The sequence below is a fragment of the Capra hircus genome, chromosome 23, assembly GCF_001704415.2.
Source record: "Capra hircus breed San Clemente chromosome 23, ASM170441v1, whole genome shotgun sequence".
Classification (NCBI taxonomy): domain Eukaryota; kingdom Metazoa; phylum Chordata; class Mammalia; order Artiodactyla; family Bovidae; genus Capra; species Capra hircus.
Genome location: NC_030830.1, coordinates 1853537 through 1876446, shown reverse-complemented (window position 1 = coordinate 1876446; position 22910 = coordinate 1853537). Strand labels below are relative to the sequence as shown.

The 22910-nt window shown below is 46.7% G+C and overlaps 1 protein-coding gene across 1 annotated transcript in view; it reads right to left on the bottom strand.

Moving 5' to 3' along the window:
* The window catches only part of LY86 (lymphocyte antigen 86), a 42064-nt gene that overhangs the window by 6936 nt on the left and 12218 nt on the right, over window positions 1-22910 (bottom strand). The window contains exons 2-3 of the mRNA XM_005696896.3: window positions 7965-8051; window positions 6651-6779 (exon numbers count right to left, since the gene is read on the bottom strand). Of these exons, the coding sequence (XP_005696953.1) occupies window positions 6651-6779; window positions 7965-8051 (216 nt within the window). The remainder of the gene's footprint in view (window positions 1-6650; window positions 6780-7964; window positions 8052-22910) is intronic.

Sequence of the window (22910 nt, the reverse complement as noted above, 5' to 3'; positions counted from 1 at the left end):
AAGAAAGCTGAGTGCCAAAGAATTGGTGCTTTTGAACTGTGGTGTTGGAGAAGATGCTTGAGAGTCCCTTGGACTGCAAGGAGATCCAACCAGTCCATTCTAAAGGAGATCAGTCCTGGGTATTCTTTGGAAGGACTGATGCTAAATCTGAAACTCCAGTACTTTGGCCACCTCATGCAAAGAGTTGACTCATTGGAAAAGACTCTGATGCTGGGAGGGATTGGGAGCAGGAGGAAAAGGGGACAACAGAGGATGAGATGGCTGGATGGCATCACCGACTCGATGGACGTGAGTTTGAGTGAACTCCAGGAGATGGTGATGGACAAGGAGGCCTGACGTGCTGCGATTCATGGGGTCGCAAAGAGTCGCACACGACTGAGTGACTGAACTGAATTGAACAGAGAAACTCACATCTCAGCCCAGCTACACGAGCAGCTGTATCACTGGTGAAGTTGTCAGAACTTCTTGGAGGGCCTTTTCATTGGAAACATACAGAGTTTGAGTTTTCTTCTGATGATGCACAATTACATGGCCTCTTCACAAGGTCATAGTATGCACAGGTCAGACAAGCTGTGCTGGTTCTCCGTTTGGAAGCTATACTGGCTACTAATGCCTACCCCTGCCCCTACAAGATGTCCATGTCCTGATTTTTAGAGCCCGTAGATACTTTACAAGGCAAAGGGGATTTTGCAGATGCAAAATTAGGATTTTGAGATGTCATATGAAGGATTTTGAGATGGGGAGATTATCTTGGATTGTCTGGGTGAGTCCAGTGTAACTACAAGGGTCCTCATAAGCTGGGGAAGAGCAGAAGAAGAAGGGGATGTGAGGATGGAATCAGAGAGGAGGGTTGTGGCTATAAGTCAAGGAAAGCCAGCAGCCTCCAGAAACTAAAAACCTCAAGGAAATGGACCTTTATCCATCCTTGGAATTCTCCCGAAGGAACACAGCCCTCCTGACTCTGGTTTCAGGCTTCTGGTGTTCAGAATTGTAAGAGAACACCTTTGTGTGGCAAGCTAGGGTCACAGCAGCAGGAGGGCACTGATACACTGATCTCAGGTTCAGAGAGGAGACTGGGTGGTCGGCCTGAGAAGGGCCAAGAGTGGTGGCTGACATATATTTGAAGTGAAGTGAAGTGAAAGTAGTTCAGTCGTGTCTGACTCTTTGTAACTCCATGGACTTGGACCTCTCTAGGCCAGAATACTGGAGTGGGTAGCCCTTCCCTTCACCAGGGGATCTTCCCAATCCAGGGGTTGAACCCAGGCCTCCTGCATTGCAGGCGGATTCTTGGGCTCCAGCAAAGACCTCTTTGGAACCACGACACCCGCATACTCTAGGTATTCAACAAAAGAGAAAGCACCTGGGCTAGACAGTGAAATTTCCAACACAAATTCCAACTCAACTCAGGACAGGTGGTTAAGAAAAATGCAGAGGGATACAGAGCCTACCAGGCCAGGGATGCTTAGCACAACATTCCACAAAAGCATGACTACCCTGTATTGGCATCACTAGGTAAAGCAGCCGCCACCCACATGTGGCCATTGAGAACTTGAAAGGTGGCTAGTGTGGCTAAGTGTTTAATTTAATTTAAATGTAAGTAATTTCAATAGCCCCCCCGTCACGAGTGGCTATCGTATTGGACATTGTGGTTTTAGGTCAGCACTATCTACTGGAAATATAATGTGAGCCACATTTGTAATTTGCATTATTTTTAAAAAGGAAAAAGAAGCAAGTGAAATTAATTGAATAAGACGTGCATATTAACCCCGATTTTGAAATTATTGTCATTCCAATGAGCCTATTTGCAAAGCAGAAATAAAGACACAGAGAACAAATGAACGGACACCAAGGAGGGAGAAGAGGCCGGGATGAGGGACTGAGGGATTGGCGTTGGCATATGAGCGCTATGGGTGTTACGTCTGGAGCAGATAATGAATGAGAACCTACTGCGGAGCACAGGGAACTCCACTCAGCTTTCCGTGGAGGCGTAAATGGGAAGAAAATCTGAAAAAGCAGGGATATGTGTATGTGCGTAGCTGACCCACTTTGCTGTTCGGCAGAGACTAACACAACATTGTAAAGCAACTAGACTTCAACAAAAACATTTTTTTTTTTTTTTGGCAATAGAAAATATAATTAATACATTGCATACAAAATACAAATTTTGAATTTAATTTTTAAAAAAATCTAGGTCTCTAAAGGCAAAAAAAGTGTTAAGGAACTTAAAGCCATTGACAATGAATATTTATCTGGCAGAATGAGACCAGCTAATAATTAAAGGGGAAAAAACCCCGATGATGCCTATAAGACAATGACATGCATATCAAAGTTAAGTTAAACTTGAAAAAACTGATCCAGGCTTTCAAAATCCTTTTCAAAAATGGCATCTTTTATGATCATATTGAAAGTAAAACATGCATGAATTAAAATATGCCATTAATAATTTTATCTTGAAGTTTTGTCTTGAATCATCTCCGCTTGAAAGATTTTTTCAACAAAATTTAAAAAAAAGACTATAATTTCAAGAGATTATCAATGTAGAAAGCATCAATGAGATTAAAAAAATTTTTTTTCAATCTATGTTTTGTACAAAGTCTTCAAAATTTGGTGCAAACTCTGCACTCCGAGCCCACCTAACTTGGATGGGCCCCGTTTCTGATCATCAGGGGCCACACGTGACCGGTGGCTCCTGGACTGGACAGGGCCACCGATGGAGCCGTGGATGGCCCAGGAGGTGAAATGATTTCCTCCAACTTCCTTCCTCCTACAAGAGATTTCTGCCTTTGCTGCCCAGGTTTTCTCTGTAAGAGCATAACTTCTGGCAGCAAGAAGGGAAGGAGGATTTAATTTTTTTTTTCCCTTACCAACCTATTTTTGGATTTCTGTGGATAAACACTTAATATAACTCTCAAAATACAGCTTGTGAATTGGTGGGCTGATTGCATTGCCAGAAGGAGAAGCGAAGAAAATGGTGATGGGAAGAAAGGAAGAAACTGAGCTGATCTTCAGAGACCTGGGGCAGCTGCAGGGAAGGGCAGTGTGACCGAAAGTCAGGAAACAGACGGCACAGAGGGTGGTCTTCCTCAGACTGGGGGTCTCAGGTGTTTGTGCACATCAGAGCTCTCAGGACGTCTGCTAAAATGCAAACACCAGCAACCCACGGGGTCCACAGGAGAGCTGCCAGTCCGCCGTCTCCCTACATGATGATTACACAGAATTGTGAGTACAGGCTTCCCTGGCGGCTCAGACGGGAAAGCATCTGCCTGTGATGCGGGAGACCCGGGTTCGATCCCTGGGTCGGGAGGATCCCCTGGAGAAGGAGATGGCAACCCCCTCCAGTACTCTTGCCTGGAGAATTCCGTGGACAGAGGAGCCTTGTAGGCTATAGTCCATGGGGTAGCAAAGAGTCAGACATGACTGACTGACTTCACTTCAATTAGAGTTAATGAAACTCCACAACAGGCTGAGAATTTGTAAAGGATCCCGTATTACCTTAGAGAATTAAAAACACTTTGGCCCTTTGTTGCTGTTCAGTTGCTAAGTCGTGTCCGACTCTCTGCCAACCCATGGACTGCAGTACGCCAGGCTTCCCTATCCTTCACTGTCTCCCAGAGTTTACTCAAGTTCATGTTCAATGAGTCGGTGATGCCATCCAACCATCACATCCTCTGTCATCCCCTTTTCCTCCTGCCTTCAGTCTTTCCCAGCATCAGGGTCTTTTCCAAGAAGTCAGTTCTTCGCATCAGGTGGCCAAACTATTGGAGCTTCAGCTTCAGCATCAGTCCTTCCAATGAATATTCAGGACTGATCTCCTTTAGGATGGACTGGTTTGATCTCCTTGCAGTTCAAGGGACTCTCAAGAGTCTTCTCTAGCACCCCAATTTGAAAGCATCAATTCTTTGATGCTCAGATTCTTTATGGTCCAACTCTCACATTCGTACATAACTACTAGAAAAACCATAGCTTTGATTATCCGGACCTAGGTCCTATGTCATTATTAATCTCAATACTTTGGGCTCAACAGAAAGAACTGATGGATTTCAAAGGACAAGTTCAACACATTCTTGACTCATTTACAAGAGGCTTTATTCTGAGGATGGAGGGAAGCTCCCAGGGCTACAGAATTCCTTAAGAGGCAATATGTCTTTCTCTTTCTTCTTTCCTTTCTTCCTTCCTTCCCTTCTTTCTGTTTTTTCTTTCTTCCTTCCTTCCTTTCCTTCTCTTAGTAGAAAAATAAAAAGTCTAAGGTGATCATTGTTTCTATTTTTATTTTTATTTTTTGCAGTTCAAGGGAGGGTGTTTCCTGCCAATGCAGTAATAAACCACTGTTTTTGTTGACTCTTCATGAATCTGCAGCAGCGGCAGCTGCCCAGTTACTGCAAGCAGGAAACCCACAGCTGCTTGAAGTATGCAAAGAACAAAACATGACGAGAAGAAAGGCTGAAGGCTGAGCTGCTGGTGCTTCCAAATTCCAGTTTCATGAGAACTGCAGGCGGGGGTCTCTCCCCAGAGGTGGAAGGGGGCTGCGGGGGCTTTGCTCTCTCAGCCAGCAGAGGATATACAACTTGGACCTGAGTCAGGTTCCTGCTACCCTCCAAGGAAAAAAGGTCTTAAACTTCTAAGCCCCCGAGGCTCTGCCGCCTCTCCAGGCCTTGTTAAAATGCAGACTTCCACTCTGAGATTGATGACTTCAGGGGCTCAGAGCCCTTGCTTGAGAAATCCCTCATCACCTGCGGGCAGTTGCTGCCATTTATCACTTACTGAGTCCTGTGTGCCAGACTCTGTCCTAAGGACTTTGTATAATTGTCCAATTTATCCTTACTAAGAATCCCATGAGGTCTCTATGTGGAAACTGAGGCTCAGACACACTGAGTAATTCTGCCTGAAGTCACATAGCCATGAGGGACGGCAAAGGTCTGGCTCTGTGTGAGCCTGGCTTCCCACCCTGTGTGGGAGGAGACTCAGAGCAAAGGCCTGGGACCCGCAAGACGAAAGCCCGAAAAAGCGAAGCAGCTTCGAGACGCAGGAAGTCTTGATGTTGTTTAGTTGTTCAGTCAGGTCCGACTCTTCGCGACTCTTCGCGACTCCATGGACCGCAGCCCGCCAGGCTCCTCTGTCCAGGAGGTTTCCCAGGTGAGCAGACTGGAGTGGGTTGCCATGCCCTTCTCCGGGGCATCTTCCCGACCCAGAGATCGAACCTGAGTCTCCTTGTTCTCCTGTACTGGCAGGTGGATTCTTTACTGCTGAGCCACCTGGGAAGCCCAGAGATAAGTAGGTCCCACTGAGACTGCTGGATTCAAAGTCCAGAGTGCTAGCCGTTACACCACAGGGCCACTATCAGAGATCTACAATGGCCCAGAAATCACGGATGTGCAGACAGGTAGGGAACGCTGCCCCAGAGAAGATGGATTTTAAAACTAAGGCCTCAGACACAGCCACTTGCTCCCCTTCTTTCAGAGCAGAAATCAGCGGCTCAGTCCCTGGGACTGCTTTTGTTACTAACGTGTGCCGTGAATGCAGAACAGTCACAAAGGGAGGCCCCAGGTGGGGCTGCGGGGCTGCTGACAGAGGCTGGCTGGTCCTCGGCGTGGATCACCGGCGGGACGCGTCAAGGTGGCCTCTGCCTGGAAGGTGTTTTGTCCTGTTTCTACTACAGCTGCGTGAGGTATAAGGCGTTTTGCAGAAAGTGTTCGGGGTACTTTTTCCAAATCTAGGCAATTTCCTTTGTTTCTTAGACCCACAAAAAGCAGCACTTAGAGACAATGAGGCAGCGAAACTCTGGCTGATGAAATGTGAATTGCTGACCTAGATAGAGCTGTTAGGACTGACTGTGAGCAGCTAGAGACAGTGAGACTGAGAGGCCTTTGCAATCAATAATCTCGGGGAATGGCCAGGCTCACGTGTTCAGCGTGAACCAGGACAGACAGGAAACGCCCACGTTTGCGAAAGGGAGGGTGGGGGGGGTGCCCAGCCCCAGCACACACTAAGCTTCCCACTTTGTCTTACTTGCAGGTGTGAGATCAGTGAACTTTGTCGCAGAAGCCCTACAATTCCGGCTGCTGTTAGGAATGACACCTGCCTCCTGGGCGATGTCATGTCAGACCTGAAAAACAGCTCTCAGGGGATCTTCTCTGCTGTGTATTGAAATTCATCTGATTATGATGTATTCCCCCTTTGGACAAACACTTGCCATAGGTAAGATCGGACTGACACAAAAGATGAACCAGGGAGCAATTATTTCTTTGAATAAAGGACTCATCAGCTTGCAAAAGGTGTCGGGGTCATGTTTATCTTACCTCCAAGCTTTGCAATGCCTTAAAAATTAAGTCCATATCTAATGTTTTCATGTAGCTTACTTACTGTACTGGTTATTTTTCACAAGTTGCCACTGCTAACACTAACAACAATTTTCTCTTTGCAAACACCCGATAAACACATTTCATTTGATGTCCACACTTGCCCTGTAAGGCAGGTCCTGTGGGATGGGCCGTGTGGTCATTTTTACACAACATGTGACGATCCATGAGGCTAAGCTTACCAGCAGGGGAGGGGGGACCCTAGACGCTGGTCTGGATATCGTGACCGTGGCCGCAAGCTCCTGTCCACCTCTCTCTGGGCCCCAGCCGGCCGTCAGCCGGCCCAACACCTACCTCCTTTCCTTCTTCCACAGAAAGAAAACTTGGGTAGATCCACTTCGCAGATGGGGTAGGAGAAGTTCAGGATGGACAGTCCTTTACTGAAGAGCGCAACGTCCAGAAACAGCTGCTCGATGTCCTCTCCTGGGGGCAAAGAGGAGACCAGCTTTCCTGTTAGTGTGGATTTTGCTGAGCATCAGAGTGTTCGGAAGTCGTAAAAGCCTGAGCTGAAGAACCTTTCATCGCCAGAAGTCTGCGCCGTATGGCGAACAGCTTTCTGTTTTGGTGAAACAGCGTTTGGGCAATTTGACTGGGACAAGTCTGTGGATGAAAGACAGCCCTTTCACAGATTTCACCTGCCTGGAGCAGCTAGCTGGCCTGCACCCGTGCCCTGATGCTGTGGAACCCGGGCACCTGGCTCCTACAGCTTCGGCTGCGTGGTCCCAGGTGCCTCCCTCAAGTGCGGTCCAGCCCGCAACCCCTGCCACTGATGCCCATTATCACACAGGAAGCTTCCGGCCGCTCTGCATGGCCGGCTCCCGACTCTGCCTTTTTTTCCTTTCCTCTCTGTTTAGAGTCCGCTCACTCCCTTCCTTCTAGTCCTCTTTTTCTCCCTACAGCATTCCTGGAGCCCAGACACTGTGCAAGGTCTGGAAATGCCAAGATGCCTGCGCGTTCTCGGCGTCCGGGAATGTTCCCTCCATTTCTCTGGAAAGAGTCCACGTGCTCAATTGATTAAATCCGTCTGCTCTGGTTTTGAGGAAGCTGTGAGAAAGGAGAGAGGCTAGCAGCTATAGCAATGTGATGATCAACTGTGATGACATGGCCACGTAAAAATAAAAATAAACAATCTGAAAGCATTCTGGCTCGTTGACTTGGTGGAAGGAGAAGATAACTCACGTCTTTGCCCGTGTCCGGGTTTAGGAGCTTAGATGAGTTATTTGTGGAATGAAATAATGCGAAGATAAACCGTGCTGCTGGTACCAGACTTGTTTGTGGCTGAGACAACTAAGCAAAAAAGCCTTCTTTTGAGCAAACATTGATACTTAGGCTCAAAATATTTTGTTGTTGTTGTTGGATATACTGATTCCAGGCGCTTATAGCATCCAAATGAGTGTCTAGGGTCTCTTTTCACAAAAGAACAGCTTTAAATGAGAGTTCTGCTCTATCTGGATATTACCCAGAGAGAGAAACGGAAATGGAAATAGTTAATTCCAGAGAATGACGAGGTGCAGCGGCTCAGCCACTACAGTAAATACGAATAACTGGGTGTCTGGGCCACAGAGAGGTTGTGTCATGTTTTATATTATGTCAATAATGTTTACTTACTCAGAACCATTCCAAATCTAACGTTGATATTTGGTTTTAATTGTCTGGAACACTGGTCGACAGAAAAGCCAAAATCTTGCAATGGGTCTGCCAAGAAGAAAGCGACGGGTTAGATGTGAGGACACCACATGGTCTGCAAGCGCACGCTCAAGACTCACACCCATCCTGCGCCTTTTTTCCACGTGAGTCACTGAAATGGACTTGGCAACGCATTGCCCAGCACTCTTCTCGCCGAAGTCCATGATGCTTTCAACCGCCCCTCCCCGTCTCTGCAAACTGGATGCCGTGTTCACTCTGATGGCAGGTCTCAGGCTGAGAAATGAGCGCAGGGTCCTGATGGGTGGGTTTCATCTTTTTTTTCTAACTTTTTGGTTGCACCACTCAGCACATGAGATCTTAGTTCCCCAACCAGGGCTCGAACTCGCGGCCCCTGCAGTGGAAGTGCAGAATCTTAACCACCGAACCACCAGAAAAATCCTGGGTGGGTTCTATCTTTACTTGTTAAAACTCTGATTATTGCTTGCTTTTATTTCCTGAACTTTTGTCCTTAAAATTGATTGCCTAAAATACTTCACAAAGCATGTCGTACTATATTTCAAACAAGAGAAAATAGGTGCAGCTTTTCAAAGTTAAGATCCGCCTTTATCACTCCATCCCACCCCATCCCATTCAACACAGCAATTGTTTCCAAATATCCCACTATCTGAAAGGTATTGTGTTAAATAGAAAAGCTACAAAAACAATATTTTTTACGTATAATTTCTGCTCATTCCGAACGTCCCAGTGGCTCGTTAGAGAGAATCAAGAAATGTTCTGCTGGCCCCAAGTTCCGTTTCCCACATCAGAGTCCATGCTCCATTCTCAGAGGTCTTGGTGGCAAGTTTTCTAGCAAGCTCCAGGCGCTTTCTCCTAAGTCTCCTGGTCTTACCGGTTCAGGCCATTGTCTACAAACTAAAGCTGCTCATTCCCACTTTTTTTCTGGTGAAGGTTTCCCTGTGCCGTGCTAAGTCGCTTCAGCCTTGTCTGACTCTGCGACCCCATGGACCGTAGCCCACCCAGCTCTTCTGCGAGTACGGTTCTCCAGGCAAGAATCCTGGAGTAGGTTGCCACGCCCTGCTCCAGATTTTCCTGACAGTCCCCCATATATTTTTCTGCTTCTCTGAGCTCTTCAAACAGTTGTGTCTCAAGTACTGTTTAAGGCGTACAAGCATGTGTGGCTTTGTACCTTGACGTTTGACTTGCCTCACGATAATTAACCTAAACGCAGACCTCCCGAAGGGCAGGAGCCAGAGTTTTCTTTCTTTCGTGTTGTTTTGTTTTCCATTTCCTTTTTCCTTATGTTTCCCTCTGGGCCCCAGAGGAGACAGCTGATTTTAAGTGAGGGTCTGCGTTACATGAATCGCTGAGCCATGCACTTCGCGGGGTTTCCACCTAATTCTCCGCGCCTAGCGCAGAGCCTTGAGGTCAAACACGAAGTAAGCGCTGCATAAATGCGCACAATGCATGGACGAACGGGTTAGGTTATGTATTAAGCTATTTCCTCTCAGCTTCAAATTAGCCTTCAGGGCTCTGCTGTGAGAAGCTGGGGGCTCTTTGCATTCACATTTCTACTTTGACACCTGCCAGAGATGCGCCAGAAAGAGGCAGGCTGAGCTGGAGAAGGACTTCTCCTTCCACTCCTGCTGATGCTCGAGTGTGTCCCCTGCTGAAGGCCTATTGCCTGGCAGCGGCAGCTGGTTCCAGAGTCCAGCTCTCTTTTGTACCTTCCTAGAACCAGCGGAGGCTCAGCTCTGCTGGCCCCAAAGCTTCTGTGGCGATGGTAACTCAGAGGGTGGCACCCTTCCTAGGCTGCCTGCATCTCAGCCCTTCAGGGGCTCTGCTGTCAAACTTCTACATTCTAACAATGTTCACCTCTGTCCTCTGCTCACGGCCCTTGGAGGGTAGCTTCTTCCTCATTGGTGGGGTTTTTTTTTTTTTTTCCTTTTCTGGTTCTCTAACAACTGCTTATGAGAGTTGGACTATAAAGAAAGCTGAGCACCGAAGAACTGATGCCTTTGAACTGTGGTGTTGGAGAAGATGCGTGAAAGTCCCTTGGACTGCAAGGAGATCCAACCAGTCCATCCTAAAGGAGATCAGTCCTGAATATTCATTGGAAGGACTGATGCTGAAGCTGAAACTCCAATAATTTGGCCACCTGATGTGAAGAGCTAACTCATTTGAAAAGACCTTGATGCTGGGAAAGATTGAGGGCAGGAGGAGAAGAGGGCAACAGAGGATGAGATGGTTGGATGCCATCACTGACTCAATGGACACGAGTTTGAGTAGACACTGGGAGTTGGTGATGGACAGGGAGGCCTGGTGGGCAGCAGTCTATGGGGTCGCAAAGAGTCAGGCATGACTGAACAACTGAACTGAACTGAACAACTGCTTAACCAATAGCCTGTACTAAATTCTCTGTTGAAATAACTGATGGGATTTCTGAATTTCTGACTGGACCTGGACTGATGGAATGAATGAGAATCTTGAGAGACAGGCCTGGTCATCCTCATTTCACAGATGGGAAAATTAAGACTCAGAGAGGCGGTGTTGACTTATCCAGGTTTAAGACCCAGAAAATGGCAGAGTCAGGATTCAAACTCAGACTTAAAAACAAACAAATAAAAAGTTGCCACCCACTACTGCATAGAGACATACACAAAAGCAGAGCCTCCAAGGTGGATGTTAATGACCTGATTAGTGCAATGCCTGGGATACTCTGTGTGCGGGCCTGTGGCATCTGGCAGTTCTATTTCATAACTGGTTTCAATTTCATCTTAGCTATGAGCTCACATTTGTTGGTGGGAGCATTCCAGACAGTTTAATCATCCACACTGCTGACCTGGAAGACGCGTAATTGTCTGTGGTATACGCCGTGGAAATGATCACTAGGCTATTCAGCCCTGCAAATCTAATCTAGCTGCACTTTTATTTGATGAAACTCCTATGATCTGGTCACTAATTTCCTGGAGGGATAAGCCATTTTCTCTGATGCCCATTTTACTTGTTCATCAGCATGTGTGTGCCCTCCTGGCATTTATTTCAGTTTGGAACATGGGAGCAGGGCTTAAGAGACAGTTTTTCCCGCTACATATTTGGCCCTCGGTATTAGAAAAGAGGCCAACCAACAGAGGCTTAGAAAAGTGCGTCCTCAAGACTGTGAACAAATTTAAGTTGCGATTTGAGGAAAGATAAAAGAAGATAAGCATGTGTCGATTAGCTAATTATCAGGCACAGAATCACACTGTGTTGATCAATATTTTAAAGGCATAGCTGGAGAGAATAAAGTGAGGCCAGAAGAAGGAAATAAAACATCTCCCTGGTCCTGGAAAAATACTATTGTGAAGAAAATCATTTTAATAAGGAACAAAGTCACAAAGAAAGCAGCGGGTTGCTTCTCTCTGAGGATGTGACTATAAAACAGAAAGATAGACTGGTTAAAACGTCCTTAGGGCTTTGGTGATCTTTCCTAGCAGTTATTTCAATTTTATATTTGAGAGTGAATTTTATTTAAATTTTTTTTTTTGAGAATGAATTTTATGCTTTAGAGTGAGCATGCAGTTTGCAGTTGGCTCGGGGAAAATAACATCTGTTCCCTTGTTCCCCAAGCCCGCCCTCACACACTTATGGCCTTTCCTCTATTGACTGATATTTTCACTTGGGCACTTAGCATGCTCTGTAAAAAATATTTTTTATTTTCTTGTAAACCTCTGCCTTTCCTCTACTAGATGCTTCAAGGCAAGCTGCCCAGCCTCAGAGCCCAGCATCACGTGCTAAGATTATACTATGTGGGACTCCCCTGGTGTCCAGGGGCTAAAGCTTCTTGCTTCCACTGCTGGGCGCACGGTTTCAGTTCCTGGTCAGGGAACTAATATCCCACACGCCACTTGGCATGGCCAAGAAACAAAATAAATTAAATAAGAAAACAAAGACATTCGTAAGAAAAAGATTATACTAGGTTCCGAGTAGTAGTTTGTTGAATGAATAATAGGGATTATATACAGTAAACTTATTGAGAACTTGAAAGCCAGATTTCTCAACTTTGTCACTATGGACGTTTTGGGTCAGAAATCCTTTTTGAGGAAAATCCTTTTTTTTTTTTCCTGTGCGCTGTAGGATATTAGCTACACCTCTAACCTACTAGACCCCAGTAGCATCCCAGCCCCAAGTTCAACCAAAAAAGGTTATGGATTTTACTAAATATCCTCTTGGGAATGAACTCACCTGGTGAGGACCCACTGCTTTGAAGAATTGCTTTCTCAGTTGCCAGACAAACATCTACAGAATCAGCTACCCAAATGAAGAAAGTGGGCTGCATTTTTAAAGCAGGTCTCCTTAATATGGTGTGAGAGTTGACTGGAGACCAGGATGGGGGGTTTTTCCTCGGACACTTGCCCTGGGTAAGTTTGACCACATAAAAATGGGATTATCTGAATTTGGATCTTCTGAAAGAATAAAACTGGGGAGTTGATGAGTGGTGTTCCTGGGCTTCAAGGGCAGAGATGACTATTTCTTCCTGACACTTCACTGTACAGCAGCGAATGAGCCGAGAAAAGACGAGAAGCTTCAGGGTGAGACATACGATCTCTCATCGAATCTGTTTCTTCCTTAGCCTCTAAGCTCCCCCTCTGTTCCATATGCTCGGTGCTCCTGTACGGCGCCCGCCGGAGAGAGGCCGGCAGCTACCGTGGGTGACTGTAACGCCCCCCAAGCTGCCCCGTGCCCCCACGCCCGGGGGACAGGTGTGCCTGGAAGGCAGCCTCCTCCAAGCAGCGGACACCAAATCCCCGGGGAGAAGGGTGAGGGAGGGGCTGGGGAAGCAGCCAGGAGCATCTGCCTTCTCGCTAAGGGCAGTGCTGGTCACACGCATCCCGGAACTGGTTCGTGCTCCTTCGTTGGAGTGGGAGAGACTTAGGAAGACAGGTGCGGCTTAGCGTGTGCAGGGGCTTTACACAGCTCAGCTCCAGAGCCATTCTGGGGCCTTAAGGTCTGCTGATGGCCTGTGCTCTCCCGGGAGGGGCTGGACTCAGGCGGTCATCCGGGAGAGGATGGGCTGGCCTGGGGCGTTTCTGGCCTTCGTTGGGCTCTCAGCTGGAACCAGGGCAAGAAAACAAAACCCAATGGCACAGCCTCGGGAAGTGAGATTCCTCTCCGAGGTCGGTGGGGCCCGATGGGGCCAGATGGGTGCACCAGGCTGGGCTCCCCGCTGATATGTCTCAGGCGCACGTGTGTCCCCAAGTGCTCGAGTCCACGGCAGTCACTCTGCTCCCTGAAGCCTTGCGCTGCTGGTTGGGTGGTTTGAGGGGCACAGGAGGGGACAAGCCTCATGCTGCTGGTCTCATTCTCCAAATTCCATAGCTCTGCCTGTTGCTGCGGTTCAGTCGCTAAGTCATGTCTGACTCTTTGTGACCCAGTCGCCTGCAGCACACCAGGCTTCCCTATCTTTCACCATCTCCCAGAGTTTGCTCAAACTCATGTCCATTGAGTTGGTGATGCCACCCAACCATCTAAACCTCTGTCGTCCCTTTCTCCTTTTGCCTTCAATGTTCCCCAGCATCAGGGTCTTTTCCGAAGAGTTGGCTCTTTGCGTCAGGTGGCCAAAATATCGGAGCTTCGGCTTTAGCATCAGTCCTTCCAATGAATATTCAGGGTTGATTTCCTTTAGGATGGACTGGTTTGATCACAGTGGACAAGTCCACAAACCACATATCTCAGCTGGTTGGATAAATAAACGGAAAAGGGGCAAGGTCAAGCCGTTGAACGAGAGCAGGAGGGAAGCTAGACTCTCATGTCGGCTCTGGTGGGTGCCAGCAGTCACTTGGGAAGCCTGAGTTTTGAAGCCAGTGACTAATTTCCCCTGCACTTGGAAGACTCTTCGGAAAGGTGTTAGCACATATTAACTTTATTATCATCGTAACAGAGGTATTTGCTTTGGCGCTTAGGATGGAGTTTCTGAGCGTGGATGAAAATCTAGCCTCAGGCCAAATATTAGCAGACGGACCTCTGCTGCCTTTCAGAATTCTTCTGCAAATAAAACAAAATAAACAGATCTTGCGTCTGACTTCTTCCTTTAGGCTGGGTGGTCACTAGTTTTGCAAGCTTGTGCTCTGTTCGCCATACAGGCCTGGTTGTGCGTGCATCTGAAAGTCTGCCTTCTTATATGGCTGTGTTTTGATGGGGTGTTTTAATTTTCTTGTGTGAGTCCTATGATAACATTCAAGGGTCATTGTGGATCCTTGGAAGAGAAAAAAAAAAAAAAAAAGATGACGGGAAGGCTTCCGTGAGATGCCGTGGCTGGAAATCCGTTACCATGGCAACACAAAATTAATTTCCTCTTTTCTGTCCTTGACGTGCTGCGGTGTGCTCCTTTCCCCCTTGCCCCATCCTCTTTTCCTGCCTTTGAAGAGAAAGAAATGACTTACGAGGTGGTAAATGCATCCTAGCTAGTTGTTCTGTTATTTCCTGGTCTCTCCTTTTCCCCCGCCTGTCAAATCTTATTACTGTAGAATAGCGTGGCAAAGCTCCCTGATGGGCCATTGTATTTCAAATAATAGCAGTTCTGCCCCCATTCCAGTCTCCTTGGCCAGCATTTCATTGGGAATTGACTCACACAGCCAAACACGGGTATGTGATCTGGATTTTCGTTTCTTCAGCATGGTTATGTAGAAAAGTGAAAGTGTGGAAGTGTTAGTCACTCAGCCATGTCCGACTCTTCATGACCCCGTGGTCTGCGTAGCCTGCCAGGATCCTCTGTCCATATAATCCTCTAGGCAAGAATACTAGAGTGGGTAGCCATTCCCTTCTCCAGGAGATCTTCTTGATCCAGGGACTGAACCCGGGTCTTCCACGTTGCAGGAAGATTCTTAACCATCTGAGCCACCAGGGAAGCCTGGATACATAGACTGGGTGTTCAAAAATGCTTAAACATGGTTCCTAATTGCAGACACAACGAAACACAATGAACACCGTCACAGTTACAAGTGGAGCGGCTGCCGCTTGTAACACTGAAGGCAAGGACGCCTTCGTCCTGCAGCCCACCTGGAAGCTGGGCGAACGCATTTTTGAGTGTGAAGGTAGGTTTTGGCTGCCAAGTTCAAAATTCCATATCCTTTATCTTGTTTACTTCTAACTGCAAAAGAAACGGGATTCTTTGTAACTCATTACTGACAGATAAAGGGTGTGAATCTGCACTCTCTTTTGGCCTCTGAATTCCATTCCCCAGGGATAACCGGAGCCTGACTTCCAAGAGCTTAAGAGGAGGTGTTTTTTTATGTTATAAACACTTGAGGCCAAAAAGAGATTAAAAAGCAATGAAGATGAACTTTCATCGAAAACACCTTGCCAAATGTCTCAAGGGAAGTAACGACCCATTTGAAGCTCTTAGGATTGATCTTTTGCACCCCAAGAGCAGGCGGACGACAAACATTAAACGCAGTTTTATTGTGTGTTACTGTGGGGGTATCACATACATTGAGCTCAGCTACTCAGTCGTGTCCAACTCTGTGGCCCAGTGGACTGGGGCCCACCAGGCTCCTCTGTCCATGGGATTTCCCAGGTAAGAATACTGAAGTGTGTTGCCATTTCCTCCTCCAGGGGATCCTCCCAATTCAGGGACCGAACCAGCATCTCTTGTGTCTCCTGCATTGGCAGGCGGATTCTTTACGATTAGTGCTGGGAAGAGCTGGGGGTATCACGGTGCCACTGAAATCTCACCATGAGAGTATAAGCAAACGTGAACTTGTCTCACCACAGACAGTGCACATTAGTGGCTGAGGGATGGGGAATGCAGCTCAACTCCGCCTTCATCTTACTGAGGACCTGATACACGGCCTTGGGGACACACGGGTGAGCCCGAAAAGGCTTCTGCTTTCACCTGGAGTATAATGCTTCCATCACCTAGTTATGACATTACACGGCCAAAACGTAAACTCAATAAAAGATACACGTGTACTCTGAATCTCTTATTTTACAATCAACATAGAGTCACACGGTCTTTTGCGTGCAAGCCGTGTCTGCCGTACACTCACCCCACATTACCTGGCCTGATCCCTTTGCAAGTTAAAGTCAGTCTTAGTGGTGGGGTTGCTATTCATAGCTTCAACTTCCACCACTACAGTCAAGACACAGACACGAAGAACCTTCCTCGTTCTGCACCTTGACAATCACTCCTGACTCCAGCTCCCCTTTCCCACCCCAGCAACCACAAATCACTGCTTCAGCAACATAATTCTGTCATCTTGAGAAAGTTACATATGTGGAACCATACCGTATCTAAGTGTTTTTCTTAACTTGTCATAGATATATTAAGATATAAAAATATGTACACATTTATTTTCAATCGAGTATAGTGGACTTACAATATTGTATTATATTAGTTTTCTGCATACATCATAGTGATTCAATATTTTTAGACATTATAAAATGATCAGCACATATGCAACCTTTTAAGGTTGGATTTTTTTCTTTCTCCCAGTGGCCCTGGAGACCCATTCAGGTGGCTGTGTATCTCAGGAGCTGTTTTTCTGCAGTGTGGATATTTCACAGCCTAGCTACGTACCTGTCCTTCATGTGGAAGGACATCTGTCCAGTTTGGGGCCATTACGAAGAAAGCTGTCATGATCTTCCACACACAGGTTTTTGTGTGAACACAGTCTGCATTTCTCTGGGATACATACCCAGGACTGAGGTTCCTGGGTTCTATGGAAAGCATGCGACCAGTTTTACAAGAATCAGCCTGTTTCCCAGAGTGGCTTTGCACTTTAAATTCCCTCCAGCATGGTAGGCAGGTTCTCCTGGGAGAAGCTTGTTCCCTGGGAGAAATCAGGAGAGGGGCTTGTGGTCAATATGGGGTCGACAGCTTCTATGCCCACTCAACCTTCCAGGTTCAGGCCAAACTCCCCCCCTGACATGAGGTGACTGTTCCCAGGAAGGTCGAATCCTGAGTGAGCTGGGAGTGCAGCAGTGGTTCATTGCTGTTAACGGGTGTCGGGGAGGGTGGCTTGGGTGGCCGGCCGCGATGGGGGTTTCCTTGCTCAGCCTCCCCTGTCTCCTGCCCATCGCTGTCTTCAAGACCCCTAAGGCGGCTTTGGCCACACTCTGTCACACGGAGGCCGGCAGAATTCTTAAGACTCATTTCTCCTGTGCTTCTAGTATGAGATCAGTTGATTAAATATTTCTTCTCCCTCGAGTACTGCTCTCCCCCGCTTGGTAAGAAATTGTCCACTGCTGCCTCCAATCCCCCAGCCGAGCCACACGACGAAACATCAATTTACACTTTCCCTGAGAAGCAAGACTGCTGACGGAGCTGATGGTCTGTCTCAGTCTGACGGGCTGTCATAACAAAATCCCACAGGCTGGGTGGCTGAAATGGCAAACAAATGCTTATTTCTCAAAGTTCTGGGGACTGGGAGTCCAAGGTCAGGACGCCAGCTGATTTGGTGCCTGGTGGGAGCCCTCTTCCAGGTTTGCAGACTTCTCTGTGTGTCCTCACTCTGCTCTCTGCCTCTTAGAAGGACACTAATCCCATCATGGGTCCCCACCCTCCTGACCTCATCTAACCCGAGTTACCTCCAAATACCATCACCTTACGGGCTCCCCCAGTCGCACAGTGATAAAGAATCCACCTGCCAGTGCAGAAGACATGGGTGGGGAAGATCCTCTGGAGGAAGAAATGGCAGCCCACTCCAGTATTCTTGCCTGGGAGAATCCCACGGACAGACGAGCCTGGCAGGCTATAGTCCATGGGGTTGCAGAGAGGCAGACATGACTGAGAACACACACACACCCCACCCCCCGTCACATCGGGGTCTAGAGCCTCAGCACATGAATTCTGAGGAGACACATTCAGTACGTAACTCGTGTAAAGACCTTCCTCTTCACGGTTAGCATTCAGCAAAGGGGACGGAGAGTGACACTGTTTCTGAGCCCGGCCACCCCGATTTAGAATGAGCATGAGTGTCCCACGACGGCCCTGGAGTGAGGAAGGGAGTGTTCAAGGGGGACCACAGGCTCATCCTTTATCCGAGAATTAGAGACACAGTATCTCCAGCATCTCCAGGACATGCAGCTGACTCTTCCTAAAGAGACCGTGGAGCTTCCCTGAGGAGGTGTCTGATGTTGTTCAGTTGCTCAGTCGTGTCCTGCTCTCGGCGACCCCATGGACTGCTGCATGCCAGGCTTCCCTGTCCTTCACTATCTCCCTGAGTTTGCTCAGATTCATGCCCATTGAGTCAGTGATGCTGTCTAAACATCTCATCCTCTGCCATCCCCTTCTCCTGCCTTCAGTCTTTCCCAGCATCAGGGTCTTTTCTAGAGTCAGCTCTTCACATCAGGCGGCCAGAGTATTGGACCTTCAACTTCAACATCAGTCCTTCCAATCATTCAGGGTTGATTTCCCTTAGGATTGATTGATTTGTCCTCCTTGCTGCCCAAAGGACTCTCAAGAATCTTCTCCTGACAAGGTGGAGAGGTTACCTAACAGGAGTTTCTACCAGGATGTCTTGTACTGATCAGGGAAACAAAATTCCTCATTCTTAGAACTATAAACCACTTTCCCCCGCTGTATCTCTCACTTTACACGATGAAGCCAGAAGGAGTCTGCTGGACATTCCAACTCTGCACTAGAGCTCTCCCTGATGGGAAAGAGGGAGAAGTTTCTCGTCTACAGGGCATGGACCACCCAGGAGTAGGATCTTGTGGCATGAATGACCCAGGTCTTCAAGCACTCACTGCCAGATGCCAGAGGAGAGAAGAACCAGCTGCCTTTGGTTTGGACCCTCTGCCAGCAAAATAAATTCTTAATTGAGAAGAGGAATCATTTCTCTGCTTCCTGGACCAACACAATCCTATTATATTTTCCTCCTGTTTAGAGGATTAAAAATACTTTTGCTAAAAATATGAAAAGAATTCTGTTGGAAGATGGCAAACTGAAATGAAAAATAAGATGGGAAAGCTGACTTCAGACTGATAAATGAGAGCCGTGCACCTGCTGAATAACCACTGCCTTCTTACTCCCACTGGGCTGCACACAAGTTCAGGGCCGCCAGTGAGCTGATCAAAGTAAAGTTTCAGGCAGGCCTGACTCAACACCTTACCCGTCTCCTTCACGCCATCGCTGGAACCATTTGGATATCGTTCAGCCTTTTCTTGCCATCTGCTCGTGTGTTTTCAGAACATAGCATTTAAAAACCGTTACTGTATGGAAACATTACCCGACAAAACTGGTGAAACTAGAGAAATGCTGCTACCTTTGCCCAGCCTTAAGGCTCGGAAAAATGGAAAGAAAAGTCCTGGGCTAGAAAGTTTTTTTTCTGAGATAAGGAGACATAAATAATAGATACTCACAATAGTTTGTAACTGTGAAAACCTGGAAGCAACCTAAATATCTATTGGAAGGAGAATGTATGTAATTGTGGTCTGTGCACAAATGATATGTTCTACAGCCGTGAAAGTGAATTCACCACAGCTGCACATACTGGCTACCTCTTGGAATAATGCAATACATTGATTTCAAAATAAACTGCTGCTTCACTGTCATTAATTCCATGCATTTTAGGTTAGACGTTTCTATGCTGTCATGCGGCACGCCTGCAATGCTCTTTGGTATCCTCTCTTCAGACCCTTAGACGCTGTATTTGCTGTGCTGGTGACGGCCTTCAGCACCACGGTGAACAGAAGCGGTGGTGGTGGGCACACTCATTTGCCCGATTCTTGGTTTTAAAGAGAATGCTTCCAACGTTTCACCATTCAATGGGATGCTCACTGGAGATCAGTATTTTAGGTGCATTTCTTTAAAGAACAGGGAGCTGATTTTCACAATGCAAGCTGGCAGACCCTCAAAAAATTAAAAATAGAACTACCATATGATTTAGCAATTCTGCTTCTGGGAGTACATCCAAAGGAAACACAAACGCTAACTTGGAAAAGAGATCTGTTCCACCCTGTTCATAGCAGCATCACTTACAATAGTCCAGACATGGAGACATCTTAAATGTCCACTGGTGGATGGAGGGATAAACAAGTTGTGATTATATATATATATATAAAATCAGCCATTAAAAACTGCGAGATAATGTTTGTTGTTTTAAGCTGCTAAATTTTAGGGTAATTTATTATGCAACAATAGGAAACAAATGCATTCTTATTTCAAATTAGATATTTTTATCATCCTTACACTCATTGCTTATTTAAATTTATCAATTCTTTAGCCCCAGTCCATCTTGCAATTCAGAACTCATTTCTGGGATCATTTTACTTCTTTCTGAAGTGTCCCTTAGAAAGTTTCATTACTGAGAGTTTTTTAGTGGCAAACTCTAGATTTTGTTTGTCCAAAAAGTCTTTAATTCCCTCTTGTTTTGGCATGGTAGTTACCTAAATACAGAAGTCAAGGTTGATTGCTGTTTTCTCTTCTGAGTATACTGATGTTGCTATATTAAAATCTGCTATCACTCTAAATAAAATTTCTTGCTATGTGATTTTTCTTTCTCCTTACACCAATAATTGTTTTTCCTCTGTTAACTTGTGATTTTATTCCAGTGGGTCTACTTGTGGTATTCTTTTTATGAATCCCACATGGAATCTGCGTGCAGTGAATTTGGTGGTCTAGGTCTTTCATTAATTCTAGAAAATTCCAGTATTTTTCTTCAGAAATTGCCTTTTTCCTATTTTTTCTATTTTGTTTGGTAGCTGAAGCTTCTATCTCTTTATTTCTCTGTGATGCATTTTGAATAATATCTCCAGCTCTTTGGTCCAGTTCATTACTTCTCTCTAAGTTAGCAACACACGGGATCTTTGTTGCGACAAGCAGGATTCTCTCTCTCTCTTGTTTTAAGTTGCGGCAGGTGACTCATAGCTGTGGCGTTCAGGACCTGGTTCCCCGACCGGAGATCAGACCTGCACTGGCACCACAGAATCTTAGCCATGGGACCACCAGGGAAGATCCCGCTCTCCAAGCAATTTTTAAATCTGTGTTCTAACCTAGCCATGAGGCTTTTTATTTCAACAGTTAAATATTCCAAGGGCTTCTGTTTGATTCTTTTTAAAATCTTTCAGATTTTTTTTGGACGTTTTGTTTTTTCCTCTCTCATGTTTTAGATTCTCTTTCACTTCTTCAAACAAATCACGTGTTCTTTCTCTTTTACAGTCTGTATCTCACATCTTCCAAATCTGATGTATTCAGGGCTAGAGTTCTGCGTTTTGTTTTTCTGCTGCCTTTCCCTTATGGTGGTTTATTTCCTTGTGGTTTTACATTTTGGATTGAAAGCCGAAGCTTCAGAAATCGCGTGAAAGTTAAATTGAGAGAAGGTTTTCCTCTGGAGCAAACGGACGTGTTCTTCTGCCAACGTGTCTCAGGTATCCCCAGGTAAGGCCCACTTTAGTGTGATTTCTAGATCTGGGATTTCCTGGATCATGAAGGGACTGTACACTTGAGCCTCAAAACTGTGTTGCTATCAGGTCTGGAGCTCCTGGTTCTCGAAGAAGAGTTATTTCCTCCAGAGGCCACGCAGAGTCCGAAAACTTTCTTTGTTTCTCATCACTGTTTACTGGGGCTATCACTCTTGGCAGGTCTTGGCTTCATGATGGGATCAGTTCCCACTTTGCACAGCACAGGCTGTGGTTACCAGACTCGCACACCGCTGCTGAAGCCGTGTTCTGGCTCGTGGAGACCGACACAGGGCCTGAGCCAGACACAACCTCGGTGCCCTCTTTCCACTCTGCGTCTGTGCTTTCTCTCTGTTTTGGCTCCCAGAGAGCTCCCATTCTTTCAGGCAAGCTCAGCTGTGTATGTAGAAAGATCTGCATCACATTTTACCCACAGATTTTATAACAAGACAGTTTTCCATCCTGTGGAGGCGCAGCGCGCCCGTTCCAGGATGCGCTGGTCATTTTTTATGGGCTATCTTGGTCTCTCTCACCAGTGTCCCATTTATGGATGCTTTTGTGTATGGGAGGGGTTTCAGTGCACAAGGACACTGTAGCAGACCATTTATTCTCTCCAAAGTCTTCCTGAAAATTCCATGGCTCTGCCTGAGGGCTTTCTCTGGGTGTGGGAGGGAGTTTGCTCCGTACACAGTCAAGCCAGACGCGCTGGAGAAGCGATGTGCCCTGAGCCACCATGGCACACAGCAGCTGGCAGACCAACACTCCAGCTCCCTCTCCCTTCAGATCTGACCACCCCGAGGCACGTCTCACGGGTCTCCCCGGAGCCCCAGAAGGACTGGGCTTTAGCTGCCCACAGGGGCCACCTGGAACGGCTTCCTTTTCTTCCCTGACTCACTTCTTCACTCTCTTTTGGTTCTTCCAAGAATCATTTCTCAAATAAATTTGCACTTGACTCCTTGTGTCACTGGTCACTTCTCAGGAAACCCTATGACTTAAACCTACTCCTCTAATTTGTAAAGACTATTGACGCCATATATGGTGCTAAATGTGGACTCAAAGATAAAAGCAAAGAAATAGCTTTATCTTCAGAGTTCTTCATATTCAGGCCTCCTGCTTTCTTGCCTTTTTTAATAGAAATACACATTTTAGTGATGACTGTAGGTAGTAAGAAACAGTTCAACAGATTTGGATCAAAATCTAACTAGCAATGTCAGGTGTTGGGGTGCTAATGGAAATAGCATGACCTGGACATGCTTGAACACTCAATTCTTGGGCTAGCAAGAACACTCCAAATTGAGTAAGTGGATTTCTTACCTTGGGGGGTTTGCACTAGGGGTAAAGGATCTGCCTGCCAATGCAGGAGACGCAAGAAACGTGGGTCTAATCCCTGGGTTGGGAAGATCCCCCAGAGGAGGAAATGACAGCCCGCTTCCATGTTCTTGCCTGGGAAACCCCACAGACAGATGAGCCTGGCGGGCTATAGTCCACAGAGTTGCCAAAGAGTCAGACATGCCTGAGCACACACACATG